Source organism: Sus scrofa, chromosome 3, assembly GCF_000003025.6.
Source record: "Sus scrofa isolate TJ Tabasco breed Duroc chromosome 3, Sscrofa11.1, whole genome shotgun sequence".
In the NCBI taxonomy this organism is placed as follows: Eukaryota; Metazoa; Chordata; class Mammalia; order Artiodactyla; family Suidae; genus Sus; species Sus scrofa.
In genome coordinates this window covers 80761060-80777519 of record NC_010445.4, presented here as the reverse complement: position 1 = coordinate 80777519, position 16460 = coordinate 80761060, and the positions used below count along the sequence as shown (strand labels likewise).

Here is a 16460-nt window from a genome sequence, read left to right as displayed (position 1 = left end):
GGGTCTAATCAGAGCTGTAGCTGCTGGCCACAGCCACAGCAGTGCCAGATCCGAGCCACGTCTGTGACCTAACACCACAGCTCATGGCAACAGCAGATCCTTAACCCACTGAGCAAGGCCAGGGATCATACCTGCATCCTCATGGATACTAGTCAGATTCACTTTCGCTGAGCCATGACAGGAACTCCAGGAAATGAAGAATAAATATTGTGGGAAGACTTGTTTTTGGATATTAAGTCCTATTATAAAACTATAGTAATTAAGTTAGTACCATTTAGGAATTCCCTGGTAGAGCAGCAGTTTAAGGATCTGGCATTGTCACTGCTATGGCTTGGGTTGCTGCTGTGATGCAGGTTTGATCCCTGGCCCAGGAAATTCTGCACGCCGTGAGCACGGCCAAAAAAAAGGTTAGTGCCATTTAGATGTAAGGATGGACAGGTATCTAGTTGTAACTAACCCTGAGAAAATGGACAAGTATCTTAAACCACAAATTGAAGAGACTACTAATAATGCAAGCATAAATAAACAGGAAAATAGAGTTCATTCAGCTAGTTTATCTTATCCATTTTGTCTTAACACTGAGATCCTTAGCATCTGGATATTAGAGGGCATTCCTTACTCTTTTTTTTTTTATTACTCAAATGAATTCATCACATCTGTAGTTGTATAATGATCATGATTTCACAGGATTTCCATCCCACAGCCCAAGCACATCCCCCCACCCCCCAGACTGTCTCCTCCAGAGACCACAAGTTTTTCATTGTCTGTGAGTCAGCACATGTTCTGCAAAGAAGTTAAGTCTGTCCTTTTTTCAGATTCTACATGTCAGTGAAAGCATTTGATATTGGTGTCTCATTGTATGGCTGACTTCACTTAGCATGATAGGTTCTAGGTCCATCCATGTTGCAAAAAATTCTGGTATTTCATTCCTTTTAATGGCTGAGTAATATTCCATTGTGTATATGTACCACATCTTCTGGATCCACTCCTCTGTCGATGGACATTTAGGTTGTTTCCATGTTTTGGCTATTGTAAATAGTGCTGCAATGAACATTGGAGTACATGTATCTTTGCGAGTTGTGGTTTTCTCTGGATAGATGCCCAGGAATAGGATTGCTGGATCAAATGGTAGTTCTATGTTTACTTTTCTGAGGAATCTCCATACTGCTTTCCACAGTGGTTGCACCAATTTACAATCCCACCAACAGTGCACTAGGGTTCCTTTTTCTCCACACCCTCTCTACCCACCCTCACACTTACTGTGTGTAGACTTTTTGATGATGGCCGTTCTGGCTGGTGTAAGGTGGTACCTCAAAGTAGTTTTGATTTGCATCTCTCTAATAATGAGTGACACTGAACATCCTTTCATGTGTTTCTCAGCCATCTGTATGTCTTCTTTGGAGAACTGTCTGTTTAGATCTTCTGCCCACTTTTTGATGGGGTTGTTTGTTTTTTTGGTATGGAGCTTCCCATTTGTTTTTTTGTTTGTTTGTTTGTTTTTTATTTTTTCCCACTGTACAGCAAGGGGGTCAGGTTATCCTTACATGTATACATTACAATTACATTTTTCCCCCAGCCTTTCTTCTGTTGCAACATGAGTATCTAGACAAAGTTCTCAATGCTATTCAGCAGGATCTCCTTGTAAATCTATTCTAAATTGTGTCTGATAAGCCCAAGCTCCCGATCCCTCCCACTCCCTCCCCCTCCCATCAGGCAGCCACAAGTCTCTTCTCCAAGTCCATGATTTTCTTTTCTGAGGAGATGTTCATTTGTGCTGGATATTAGATTCCAGTTATAAGTGATATCATATGGTATTTGTCTTTGTCTTTCTGGCTCATTTCACTCAGGATGAGATTCTCTAGCTCCATCCATGTTGCTGCAAATGGCATTATGTCATTCTTTTTTATGGCTGAGTAGTATTCCATTGTGTATATATACCACATCTTCTGAATCCAATCATCTGTCGATGGACATTTGGATTGTTTCCATGTCCTGGCTATTGTGAATAGTGCTGCAATGAACATGCGGGTGCACGTGTCTCTTTTAAGTAGAGTTTTGTCCGGATAGATGCCCAAGTGGGATTGTGGGGTCATATGGAAGTTCTATGTATAGATTTCTAAGGTATCTCCAAACTGTTCTCCATAGTGGCTGTACCAGTTTACATTCCCACCAGCAGTGCAGGAAGGTTCCCTTTTCTCCACAGCCCCTCCAGCACTTGTTATTTGTGGATTTATTAATGATGGCCATTCTGACTGGTGTGAGGTGATATCTCATGGTAGTTTTGATTTGCATTTCTCTTATAATCAGCGATGTTGAGCATTTTTTCATGTGTTTGTTGGCCATCTGTATATCTTCTTTGGAGAAATGTCTATTCAGGTCTTTTGCCCATTTTTCCATTGATTGATTGGCTTTTTTGCTGTTGGGTTGTATAAGTTGTTTATATATTCTAGAGATTAAGCCCTTGTCCGTTGCGACATTTGAAACTATTTTCTCCCATTCTGTAAGTTGTCTTTTTGTTTTCTTTTTGGTTTCCTTTGCTGTGCAAAAGCTTTTCAATTTGATGAGGTCCCATGGGTTTATTTTTGCTCTAATTTCTATTGCTTTGGGAGACTGACCTGAGAAAATATTCATGATGTTGATGTCAGAGAGGGTTTTGCCTATGTTCTCTTCTAGGAGTTTGATGGTGTCCTGTCGTATATTTAAGTCTTTCAGCCATTTGGAGTTTATTTTTGTGCATGGTGTGAGGGTGTGTTCTAGTTTCATTGCTTTGCATGCAGCTGTCCAGGTTTCCCAGCAATGCTTGCTGAATAGACTTTCTTTTTCCCATTTGATGTTCTTGCCTCCCTTGTCAAAGATTAATTGACCATAGGTGTCAGGGTTTATTTGCGGATTCTCTATTCTGTTCCATTGGTCTGTCTGTCTGTTTTGATACCAGTACCACACTGTTTTGATGACTGTGGCTTTGTAGTATTTCTTGAAGTCTGGGAGAGTTATGCCTCCTGCTTGGTTTTTGTTTCTCAGGATTGCTTTGGCGATTCTGGGTCTTTTGTTGTTCCATATAAATGTTTGGATTGTTTGTTCTAGTTCTGTGAAAAATGTCATGGGTAATTTGATAGGGATTGCATTGAATCTGTAGATTGCTTTGGGTAGTATGGCCATTTTTACAATATTGATTTTCCCAATCCAGGAACATGGAATATCTTTCCATTTCTTTACATCTTCTTTGATTTCTTTGATTAAAGTTTTATAGTTCTCGGCATATAGGTCCTTTACCTCCTTGGTCAGGTGTATTCCGAGGTATTTGATTTTGTGAGGTGCAATTTTAAAAGGTATTATATTTTTGTATTCCTTTTCTAATATTTCATTGCTGGTATACAGAAATGCAACTGACTTCTGAATGTTAATCTTATATCCTGCTACTTTGCTGAATTTATTAATCAGTTCAAGTAGTTTTGGGGTTGAGTCCTTAGGGTTTTCTATGTATAGTATCATGTCATCTGCATACAGTGACAGTTTGATCTCTTCTCTTCCTATATGGATGCCTTTTATTTCTTTTGTTTGTCTAATTGCTGTGGCCCCATTTGTTTATTTTTGTTTTTCTTGTCAATACTGAGAGGTGGATCTGAGAAGATGTTTCTGTCATTTATGTCAGAGAGTGTTTGGCCTATGTTTTCCTCTAAGAGTTTTATAGTGTCTGGTCTTATATCTAGGTCTTTAATCCATTTTGAGTTTATTTTTGTGTATAGTGTTCTAATTTCATTCTTTTCCATGTGGCTGTGCAGTTTTCCCAGCACCACTTATGGAACAAGCTGTCCTTTCTCCATTGTATATTCTTTCCTCCTTTGTCATAGATTAGTTGGCTGTAGGTGCATGGGTTTAATATGAGCTTTCTATCCTGTTCCACTGATCTATAGTTCTCTGAGACTCTCTTCATTTGTTTTCAATCTTTTTTCTGTTCTGCATCCGTAATTTCCACTAATCTGTCCTCCATCTCGCTTATTTGTTCTTCTGCCTCCTGTATTCTGCTGTTAGCTGCTTCTAGTGAATTTTTTATTTCAGTCATTGTACTTTGCATCTCTTCTTGTTTAAGTTTTATATCTTGTATCTCTTTGGTCACTGTTTCCTGCAAGTTATCCATCTTTGCCTCCAGTTTATTTGCAATGTCTCACATCATCTTCAGCATCAACAGTCTAAAGTCTTTTTCTTGGAGGCTAAGAATCTTCTCCTCACTTAGCTGTTTTTCTGGGGTTTTTCCTTTCTCCCTCATCTGAGTTATAGTTCTCTGTCTTTTCATTTTTATAGGTTTTTGGTGTGGTAACCTTTTTTACAGATAATAGAGTTGTAGCCTCTCTTACTTCTGGTGTCTGTCCCCCTTGTGGCTGAAGTCAGTATGGGGGGCTTGCTGCAGGCTTCCTGATGGCAGGGGTTGATGCTGCCCCATTGGTAGGTGGAGCCGATTCTAATCCCTCTGGTGGGTGGGGCTTAGTCTCTGGATGGGATTAGAGGCAGCTGTGTGCCTGAGGGGTCTTTAGGTAGCCTGTTTACTGAGGGGCGGGGCTGTGATGGGGTTGTTGTTTGCCCTGGGGCTTCTCAGCAGCTGACTGAAGGGTCAGATTTTCCCAAAATGGCCACCTCCAGAGAAAGGCACTGCTGCTGAATATTCCCAAGAGCTTTGCTTTCAATGACCTTCTGTCATAACAAGGCACGTTGCTTTGCTTTCATTGTTCTTCCCTCACAACAAGTCACGTTCACCCATGTTTTCCCAGGATGTCCTCCAAGAACTGCAGTCAGGTTTGACCCAGATTCCCATAGAGACTTTGCTTTGCCCTGGGACCCAGTGCACGTGAAAGTCTGTGTGCACCTTTTAAGAATGGGGTCTCCGTTTCCCCCAGTCCCATGGAGCTCCTGCGCACAAGCCGCACTGGCCTTCAATGCCAGATGCTCCGGGGCTCTTTCTCCCTGTGCCAGATCCCCACACGTGAGAGTTTGATGTGGGGCTTAGAACTCTCACTCCTATAGGTGAGTCTCTGTGAACCAGTTAGTTTCCAGTCTGTGGAGCTTCCCACCCAGGAGGTATAGGGTTGTTTATATCGCGAAATCGCCCCTCCTACCTCTTGATGTGTCCGCCTCTTTTTCTTCTGGAGTAGGATATCTTTATGAAGGTTTCCGGTCCATTTGGGTGAACAGTGCTCAGTCTTTAGTTGTGAATTTTGTTGTTTTTAGGAGAGAAGTTGAGCTCCAGTCCTTGTATTCCACCATCTTAATCCCATCTCAGCATTCCTTACTCTTAATACATCTTTAGTAGAATCTGTCATAACACTGGGTATATAGAATATGTTTAATAGTTTGAATGAATTTATTGTGTGCTTGAGTTACAATTTTGATTCTTTTTTGGTTTTAGATCTGCTGATTTAGGCCCCACTATATTGACAAGACCTGGACAACCAACACTGAGCAGAGTGCCACCACCTATTCTTCCAAGGCCATCACAGCAGACAGGAAGCAGCAATGTGAACACTTTCAGACCTGCTTACAGTTCATTTTCTTCTGGATATGGTGCCTTTGGAAATTCATATTATGGAAGCTATAGCCCTTATAGTTATGGATATAATGGGTTGGGCTATAACCGCCTCCGTATAGATGATCTTCCGCCTAGTAGATTTGTTCAGCAAGCTGAAGAAAGCAGCAGAGGTGCATTTCAGTCCATTGAAAGTATTGTACATGCATTTGCCTCTGTCAGTATGATGATGGATGCTACCTTTTCAGCTGTCTATAACAGTTTCAGGGCTGTATTGGATGTAGCAAACCACTTTTCCCGATTAAAAATACACTTCACAAAGGTTTTTTCAGCTTTTGCACTAGTTAGGACTATAAGGTATCTTTATAGACGGTTACAGTGGATGATGGGTTTAAGAAGAGGCTCTGAGAATGAAGACCTATGGGCAGAAAGTGAAAGGACTGTGGCTTGCCTTGGTGCTGAGGACAGAGCAGCTAACTCAGCAAAATCTTGGCCAATATTCTTATTCTTTGCTGTTATCCTTGGTGGTCCTTACCTCATCTGGAAATTGCTGTCTACTTACAGTGATGAAGTAACAGGTAAGAGTAATAGAATGGGTTCCAAAAGAATATAACAATCTCAGATTTAAAGAATAGATTAATTAAATTAGCTTTCTTTATATTCATTTGTATTTAATATTTCGATCTAGTTACATTTTCAGTTAAGAGCTTTAAAACTGGAAGAGGAAATGAAGCAAAAACAGGCTTATTGATTTATTCTTTGTTAGTTCAGTTTAATAATATACACTACCTAACTACTGTCCACAAAATACTAAACTTAATGCTGTGAAAGATGCAAAGATATCCAGGCCATATTCCTCTTATTTTTCTAAAACTTAGTGGAAGAGATGCACATATATAGGTAATTGTAATGTGAAGGGTGTTAGAAATATGACAGTAGGGAAAAAATAAGGCTTATTGAGCCTTTTTTACATGCAAGATACTGTGCTAAGTATTTTATCTCATTTAATTCTTACAATAATCCCAAGAAGAATTATATTCGTTTTACAAGTGATAAAACTGAGGTTCAGAAAAGTCACTTGCCCAGGGTCACATCTTTAATAAGGCAGAACTTTAGAAACAAAACCAGGCCTATTTGACTGTTAAACTCCTATTTTGTCCCTGGTACAAAGTATTACCTCACTTTAGAAGTGATGCTGACATTTTTTTGACTATTCATATCCAGAAAGAAGTGGCATCTAAGTTAGATTTTGGAAAGATAGGTAACATTCCATCAGTTACATGGGGAAAAAAAAGTAACACTGTCAAGCAGATAGAATAGTTTGAACAAAAGTACATAGCAGAAAATAGGAGATTTGTTCATCATCTGTCCTATGGTATTGAATAGAAGGATACTAAGAAATTAGATTGGAGCCTAATAATGGAAGATCTTAATTCCATGACATGACTTTCTCTTCATTTAGTAAGGAAAGGACTAGTTTTTGGTTGTCTGTTTTTGTTTTTTAAAGGAGATTTATGACATACATATAAACAGTGCTCTGAAAAGATCAGTCTGTCACCAGTGTTTAAAACAGGTCAGTGTGGAGTTCCCATAGTGGCTCAGTGGAAATGAATCTGACTGGCATCTATGAAGACACAGGTTCGATCCCTGGCCTCGCTCAGTGGGTTAAGGATGTTGCGTTGCTGTGAGCTGTGGTGTAGGTCATAGACACTGCTCGGATCTGGCGTTAACTGTGGCTGTGGCGTAGGCCAGTGGCTACAGCTCAGATTTGACCCCTAGCCGGGGAAACTGCCCCCCATATGCTGCAGGTGCTGCCCTAAAAAGCAAAAAAAAAAAAAAAAAAAAAAAGGTCAAATTGGATGGTAAGATTAATGAAGAATTTTGGGTTATATTTACCATTGTATTCCCAAAAGCTAACAATCTGACGGGCATATCAAAGGTACTTAACAAATATTAATTTGGAGACATCACTTATGGTGCTTTTGCATTTGAATAGGTGAGAGATAATGACCTGAACTAGGGTATGTGAAAGGAGCAGAAATATAATAGATCCAACAGATTTAGTTACTAAATATATTCAGTACGTAAAGGGAAAGGAGGAATCAAAATGCCCTAGACCTTTAAAATTGAGTTATTGGAGGGATAATGTTTTATTTGTTAACACAGTAAATATTTGTTGAGTGCCTACTACATGCCAGACACAGTTCTAGGATCTAGGGATATAGCAGTGAATAAAATAGTTTTTAAAAATCTATGCCCTTCTGACTGTGAGAGACAATAATAAATAAGTCAAATATATAGTAAATCAGAAGGTAGTAAGTGCCAAAGGGAAAAAAATAAAGCAGGGAAGAGTATTGCAGAGTGCCAGTGGTAGGAAATGAGACCCAGAGCTACACACAGTCAGGGAAAGCCTCTCCAAAGAAGATAAAGGGAGTATGCTATTTGAGGGGAGTGTTTGAGGCATAGGTAACATCAAAACTATTTTGCAAAAATAATCACAAAGGTATTTAAGTGGCACTGTGACTGTCATGTCATGTGAACAACAAGGAGGCCAGTTTGAATGAAGCAAAGTCAGAGTAACAGGAAATGAAGGAGGGAAGAACACAGTGTCTAGATGGTATAAGCCTTCTGGACTTTTAAAAGAACTTTGGTCTTTATTCTGAAATGGGAAGCCATGGCAGAGTTTTGAGCAAAGGAGTGGTATGATCTGGCTTATGTTTTAAAGGAAAATTCTTTTTGCTGAGAATGGTTTTTAGGTAGAGCTAGGGCCAAAGAGACCAATCTTGAGAATCAAGAGGCCCTTAACCATAATTCAAGTGGGAAATGATAGTGGTTTGGGCTCTGGGTGGCAGTGATGCACGTTCTGGGGTGGGGTCACTTTCTGGATATGTATTTGAAAGTAAAGTCAGTAAAATAAATACAGAGAAACCATGGAACTACTGGCTTGTGAATGATTACCATTGATTTGGTTAGAGCTATATTGGGTTTGATATGCCAATGGGACATTCAAATGGAACTTGAGAAAGCTTCAGAAAGCAGTTTAAAAGGCAGGAAAGGGGTGACAGTGAAAAATGAAAGATTTAAGAGTCATCCACATAGAAGTGAGAGTTGAAATAGTGTAAATAGATGATATTACAATGGTAGAGAGAAAAGAAGAGGGACCAAGATGGAAATCAGGAAGAGCAGAATTAGAACTGTGTTAATCCTGTGTTATAGAAGTGGAGGTGAAGGGAGGAAGTTTCAAGACAAGGAGGGATGATGCATGGTATCGGGTGCAATAGCAAGATTAGATCAACAACTGAGAAAAGATCATCAGATTTGTCGCTTGGAGGTCAACTCCAGCACATAATTTCAGTAAAGTCTCCTCCAGGGCCAGAAGCTATGGAGAAGGATAAAAGGTATATCATATCTGAAGATGTGGGGAAAAAAATTATCAATAAATGGAAGAAAAGAAAAAAATGCGTAGCCGGCTTTGGGTAAGAGCAAGTTGATGATGTTATATTTAGTTTTTTGTTTTGCTTTGTCTTTTTATGACGTGAGATCTGGGAATGATTTTAGGCTGAGAGAAGGATAAAGGGTGATTGTCCAGGAGGAAAGAGAGGAGTCAAAAAAGGAAGAAACCTCCTATAACAGGTGGAAGATATGATCCTAGGCAGGTGAAAAGGAGGGGACAGTTTTTTTTGATCTGAGGCCAAAGAGGGAGAACAATACTAACAAATTTTCAAGGAAAAGCAAAACTGAGGAAGCTTATGTAGGCCCTGTGACTTAGCTGCTTAGGACAAGGGTTGGCAAACTATGGCCTGTCAGCCAAATCTGGCTTGCTCCTTTCTCTGTACAGCCTGCAAACTAAGAATGGTTTTTACACTATTCAATACACAGTTGGAAAAAGAACCCCAAAAGAATACTATTGTAGTATGAAAATTGTATTTTCAAATATCTATGTCCATTAGTAAAATTTCACTAGGACACAGCCACACTCATTCATGTACATATTGCTGTGGTTGCTTTTGTACTAAAGGAGCAGAGTTGAATAGTTTGCAACAGAGACTCTGCGTTGGCACTCTCATTGCTTTGCAGTTTTTCCACACACTGCAAATCTCACTAACATAACTTGACAGTGTATTGAGTGCCATGTGTATTGTTATACTGCAATATATATTTTTTTATTATGAGTGCATACATGCCACGCAAGAAAATAGCGAAGTGGATTTTGAATATTGCACTTTTTTTTTGGTCTTTTTTAGGCCACTCCTGCGGCATATGGAAGTTCCCAGGCTAGGGGTCAAATTGGAGCTACAGCTGCCAACCTACGCCACAACCACAGCAACTTGGGATCCAAGTGGCATCTGCAACCTATACCACAGCTCACAGCAACACCGGATCATTAACCTCTTCAGCAAGGCCAAGGATCAAACCCACATCCTCATGGATACTAGTCAAGGTTGTTACCACTGAGCCACAATGGAAACTCCCTAAATCTTGCACTTTTAAGACACAGTATAGTCTGGATTATTCTGTTATTGAATTAGGTGGTAAAGCATTGCATTTATTATGCAGTGGCAACATAGCTGTGTTAAAGGGATACAGTATACATCAACATTATCAGATTGAGCACTCATCATAGTACTCCCAATTCACAGGAAGTCAATAGTCAAAAAAATTAGAATATTTGAAATGTGAATATCCCATCCTAGGATTTCCTCACCTCTGGAGGGGGGTAGTAAAAGAAGATAAAGTAAGCCTGCAACCAAAATAAGTTTCTGAGAGGCTCACTTGTCAGATTAGCAAGGGAATCTGTTTACCAGTGGTTATTGCAACAGCCAAGGAAATCTATCCAAAGAAAGTAAATTTGTTTAATTCTATTAACCATAAGGTTATCTGAAACAACATCAATAGTCAAAACAAGACAGATGATTTCAAACAGGTTTATTTGGCTCATGATGACCCAATAAATATTATGGATAATGCTCAGTGGTTTATTAGAGAAGTCAGTGTTGAATTTGAAGTGACCGAAGATGGAACTTCTGTGAATAGTCTGCATAGAACAACTACAGACAAGAATATTTTCAAAGAAGTTTGAATAAAAAGTAATCCAACACAACCTGAAGTTAAATCTGCAAAATGTGTTATGATTGATGGTGGTAAAAAATTGTGTGGAACAGAAAAAGGCTTAGTTGGACAAAATTTACAGAGTTTTGAAAATATGAAGTTTCTGGGGAGTTCCCATCGTGGCTCAGTGGAAATGAATCTGACTAGCATCCATGAGGATGCAGCTTCAATCCCTGGCTTCACTCAGTGGGTTAAGGATCCAGCATTGCCATGAACTGAGAGGTATAGGTCGCAGACACAGCTCAGATCTGTCATTCCTGTGGCTGTGGTATAGGCCAGCAGCTACAGCTCCAATTTGACCCCTAGCCTGGGAACCTCCGTATGCCACTGGCGTGACCCTAAAAAGCAAAAAAAAATAAAATAAAATAAAATAAAATTTGAAGTTTTTAAAGCCTATGGCTATTCATTGTATTATTTATCACCAAGTTCACTGCAGAAAATATTTGAATATATCATGTGTTATTGAACTAATAGTGTCAAAGGTGAACTTCAGTCACCTTTTTGGACATAGCTATTGTCAGTTCTGGGAATCTTTGTCAGAAGTAGAAGCTGAAGATCCTGACTTTCCTACAATACAGCAGTTAGATGATTAAGGTTTATTACTGTTTCTTTGGGATCAAGGTCAAGACAAATTTTTCTGTAAAACAAGAACCGTCATGAACCACTCTTAGTAAACACTTAATGGCTTTGGAAATCAGCTTTTGCTACAGACTTGGTAATGTTTTTAATGAACTCAACCTAAAACCACAAAGCAAAGTAGCACTTATATGTGAAAACAATGGAGAAAAATTAGTGTGACAATAGCTAATATAGTTTGAATCATAAGTAATGTCACACTGCTTTTACATCCCCTAGGCAAGCAAGATTCCCATTCCCACATAAGTTTGTAATAGATATACTTTTCAAGCTCAAATTACAATTTAGAAGTATTTTTGGATCTCCATACAAGTGCAAAGGAAATGTCTGTATTTCAAAATCCATATAACCCATTAAGGAGCTTCCATTTAATCTTCACTTGGAAGTGTTTAGTTTCTATGTAATGACATTTAAAAGGTAAATATAAAAAGAATTTAATAGAAATCTACTCTCTTCATCTTCTTAGGATGAATATTCTCAAAATGACATACTCATAGTTTTTCTGTGGCACAGCCAGTTAAGGATCCAGCATGGTCACTGCAGCGATTTGGGTCACTGCTGTGGTCCATCTTCTGTTCCTGGTCCAGGAACTTCCACATGCCACGGGAATGGCTAAAACAGAGAGCAAAACCACATGTTCAATGGATGTCAGGATTTGGCAATACCTATCTACATGAAAAAACATTTTCAAAATGAAATACCTCAAATCTCATTGCAAATTAGCATTAACAGATAAACATTTGCAATTGATATTGATAATAGAAAATACTATCTTTGAATCCCAATTAAGTGAAACATTGTCCTTCCCCAAAAAAGATTATATTCTTTATACTAGACCTATATTACAAAAAAAAAAACCCAATTGTAATATTTTGAATTTTTCAAAGTTTATAGAAAAAATTTTCTCTTGTAGTATAAGAAATTAGACGTGTTAGATTTTGTCTTGTGGCCTGAAAAGCCTAAAATGTTTACTATCAAAAAAATTTTTTTAGGAGTTCCTGTAGTGGTGCCGTGGTTAACGAATCTGACTAGGAACCATGACGTTGCGGGTTCGATCCCTGCCCTTGCTCAGTGGATTAAGGATCTGGTGTTGCCGTGAGCTGTGGTGTAGGTTGCAGATGTGGCTCAGATCCCAAGTTGCTGTGGCTCTGGCGTAGGCTGCTGGCTACAGCTCTGATTAGACCCCTAGCCTGGGAATCTCCATATGCTGTGGGAGCAGCCCTAGAAAAGGCAAAAAGCCAAAAAAGAAAAAAAAAAATTTTTTTTTTACTTTACAAAAAATATTGCTGACCTCTAAAATTAAGGAAGCTAGCATTCAGAGCTTAAGGAAAAGGAAATAGTATGTAATAGACACCTTAATGAATATACTGTTGATTTTATATAGTGTTAATTGGAGAGTTTACTTTGGGGGGGGATATTTTCTCTTGGCAAATAAGTTTATACAGTTTGCAGATCATAGACAGTGAAACATCTCTTTTCATTTTTGTTTTACTAACCTAATCCTATTCTTAATTTGTTTTATAGACAGTACCAACTGGGCGAGTGGTGAGGATGACCATGTAGTTGCTAGAGCAGAATACGATTTTGTTGCTGTATCTGAAGAAGAAATTTCTTTCCGGGCTGGCGATATGCTAAACCTAGCTCTCAAAGGTAACAAAACATATTCAATTGGAATTACCTGTGCATTTTTAAAATTTGTAAATCTAGGAGTTCCTGCTGTGGTGCGGTGGGTTAATAATCTGGTTTATCTCTCTGGCAGTGCCAGTTTGATCCCCAGCCTGGTGCAGAGGGTTAATGATCTGGCTTATCTCTCTGGCAGTGCTAGTTTGATCCCCAGTCTGGTGCAGAGAGTTAATGATCTGGCTTATCTCTCTGGCAGTGCTAGTTTGATCCCCAGTCTGGTGCAGAGGGTTTAAGGATCTGGCATTGGTTGCTGCAGCTATGGCATAGGATGCAACTATGGCTCTGATTTGATCCCTGGCCCAGGAACTTCCATACGCTGTGGATGCAGCCAAAAAAGAAAAAAAAAATAAATAACGTAAACTTTGTACATCTAGTTTGGAAAATTTCATTAAAGGATCTAGGTCACCCGCATCCTCATGAATACTAGTCGGGTTCGTACCCCGCTCAGCCACAGCCAGAACTCTGGTTTTCTAAATTCTTTAAGCTTCAGTGAGTACATCAAGATTCTGACTTTGCTGACTTTATGATCAAGCTAGGGATAGGGAAAAGCAAGGTTGTGCTGTAATGCCTGCTGTGGGAAGAAGAAGGGGGAAATATTATGCTTTTCATTCCCTAATGAAGGTGGGAAGGGAAAAGAAAAAAGGGGAGAAGCTATACCTGTTCTGACAACCTGCTCCAGACCAAATCCCTGAGGGGGGAAAAGCAGTAGATAAATCTAGACAAATATGAGGCACCTTGAAAAAAAAAAAAAAAAAAGGATCTAGGTCACAATTAACTCAGAAGTGGTTATTAGGATTTTTCTTTTATATCAGTTGACCTTCTAAATCTGGGGGAGTGGGAGAGGAATGTCCCAACAGAAATTTTTTTTTTTGCCATTTCTTGGGCCACTCCCACGGCATATGGAGTTTCCCAGGCTAGGGGTCTAATCGGAGTTGTAGCCACCGGCCTACGCCAGAGCCACAGCAACGTGGGATCCGAGCCACATCTGCAATCTACACTACAGCTCACGGCCATGCCAGATCCTTAACCCACTGAGCAAGGCCAGGGATCGAACCTGCAACCTCATGGTTCCTAGTCAGATTCGTTAACCACTGTGCCACGACGGGAACTCCAGAATTGTTGTAATAATATTTCACCAAGATGAGAAAAGATTTTGTTTAAATAATCTCTTCTAAATCCAAAACACTTGAATTCCAAACTCCTTTAATCACCACCCATCTGTTAAGCACTAACTGTAACAAATCTACTAAACCACAGTAATTGTCTGGCATCATCTGAGCATCCCTATAGGTCTTTTATTGCTGGGATTGGTATTGCTTTCTTTTTTACTTGAACAATGTTTACTTCAGAAACTCCAACGTGAATATTTAGGAATTACTGTCATGAAGTATTAAAGGACCTCAGCAGGAAATTTATATACATTCTCAGGTTAATTTTCAGACCAGGTCAGTAATAGTTTTTAATGGCTACAGACAAAATGACCATTTCCTTCACCTTTCCTTTTGTAATCTTTGTGGATTTACAACAAGAGAGATTTTTTTTTTGGTGTGTTAGCGGGAATTCAGGTTTGCTACAGAAAGTCACATTTTGTTGGAGTTCCTGTTGTGGCTCAGCGGGTTAAGTACCCAGACTAGTATCCATGAGGATTGGGTTGGATCCCTGGCCTTGTACAGTGGGTTAAGGATCCGGCATTGCCGCGAGCTGTGGCGTAGTTTGCCACAAGCTGTGGTGTGGCTCCCATGTTGCTGTGGCTGTGGTGTAGGCTGGCAGCTGCAGCTCCAATTCATCCCCTAGCCTGGGAACTTCCATAGGCCATAGGTGTGGACCTAAAAAGAAAAAAAAAAAAGTACTTCAGAAAAAAAGTCACATTTTGTTGGTAAAAATACTAGTAACAATAAAAACAACTGTCATTGGTAAACTACTTAATATGTGCCAGGCACTATACTTTACATATTTCATTTAAACCTTATAGTAATGCTATGAAATGAGTATTATTGTTATCCTGTCCCTGGTTTACACATAAGGAGACTGAGACTCAGAATGAGTGAACTGTCCAATATCACGGAAGTTATGTATGAACTATGGACCTAGGTTTGTCTGACTTCAGAGCCTGTATTCTTAATCACTTTGGCTGTTTCTCATGTGACCTATTGATAGAAACTTTAGCCTTTTATTGGTATTAGTCTTTACATAAGGAAAAAAATACCTTCAGTGTTCAAATCATTTAGTTTAATATGTACTTTTAAAATTATGGATCAAATTTGCTAAATCTCTGCCTCATCCACACAAAACTTAGGCTTCCCAGAATAAATGATACAATTTTTTTTTAAAATCCTAGGCTTCGAGGTATTATATACATGTTTTCTTCTAGAGAAAATAGCAGCTTACTATTTTGGATTTCAAAAAAAAATGATTTCTTTTTAAGATTTATTATTAGAGGAACAATACAGATAATTAGTTTTAATTAATCTAAATAAAGAATAAAGAAGATCAAGTGTGGTTTCTTTCAACTGCATTATAATATTGCAGAAAAAAATTGTATCTCAGATTATTCTTCAGCTAATAATGCCTTCTAACACTTTGGCTTTGCTTCTTTGCTTCCTGCCATTGCTCAAGTAAAATATTTTTGGGCCTTTAGAACAAAATCAGTCACAGACATGGTTAATTTAACTTTTTTTTCTTTTGTTATAGAATATTGTACATGAAAATGTCATATTATGCTTAAAGTATAATGTTGAACTAAAACTTAACAGTTAAACAGCTTTTTAAAGACATAATTAGGTAGTTCCTGTTGTGGAGCAGCAGAAATGAATCCGACTGGTATCCATGAGGATGCAGGTTTGATCCCTGGTTTCACTCAGTGAGTCAAAGGATCTGATGTTGCTGTGAGCTGTGGTATAGGTTGCAGATAAGGCTGGATCTGGTGTTGCTGTGGCTGCGGTGTAGGCCAGCAGCTGTAGCTCCATTGTGACCTCTAGCCTGGAAACTTCCATATGCCGTGGGTGCGGCCCTAAAAAAAAACGAATAAATAAAGACATAATTAAAATAGGTGGGAGAATACCTAAATACAAAAATTGAGTATTTAAATATTTTTTCCTACTTTAAGTTTAGAGTATTGCCTTTAACTTTTTATCATGTGGTTATAAGAAACTGAGGTCTTCAGCTTCTTAGAAATTAACGCTTAAAATTACACTTTAACATTTACTATCCTTCAGGATTGTACATGACAGCCATATAGATTGAATTTTATATTTTGGCCAAAAGTATGTAAAGGAAGCTGGCTTACATAAATGTATATATTTATTTTTTATACCTACCTCTAACTTATCTGATTGAGAAGTAAAGAAATCATCATTCCTTAAATTCCAGTTTAAAAAATGAAAGATATTGATATTTTCAGCTTTCGAGAGAACTGAATCCTTTAACTCTATGAATGCAGCAACTGATACAAACTTTATATTCTTCAAGGTTGGAAAATATTTAGTAAGTATAAAATTAAAAGTATTAATTTTTA

General features: G+C 38.6%; 1 protein-coding gene across 1 annotated transcript in view; it reads left to right on the top strand.

Annotated features, from left to right (window-relative positions):
• PEX13 (peroxisomal biogenesis factor 13) overlaps positions 1 to 16460 on the top strand; it is a 33638-nt gene that overhangs the window by 13588 nt on the left and 3590 nt on the right. The window contains exons 2-3 of the mRNA XM_003481205.4: positions 5402 to 6096; positions 12788 to 12913. Coding sequence (XP_003481253.1) covers positions 5402 to 6096; positions 12788 to 12913 — 821 coding nt within the window. The remainder of the gene's footprint in view (positions 1 to 5401; positions 6097 to 12787; positions 12914 to 16460) is intronic.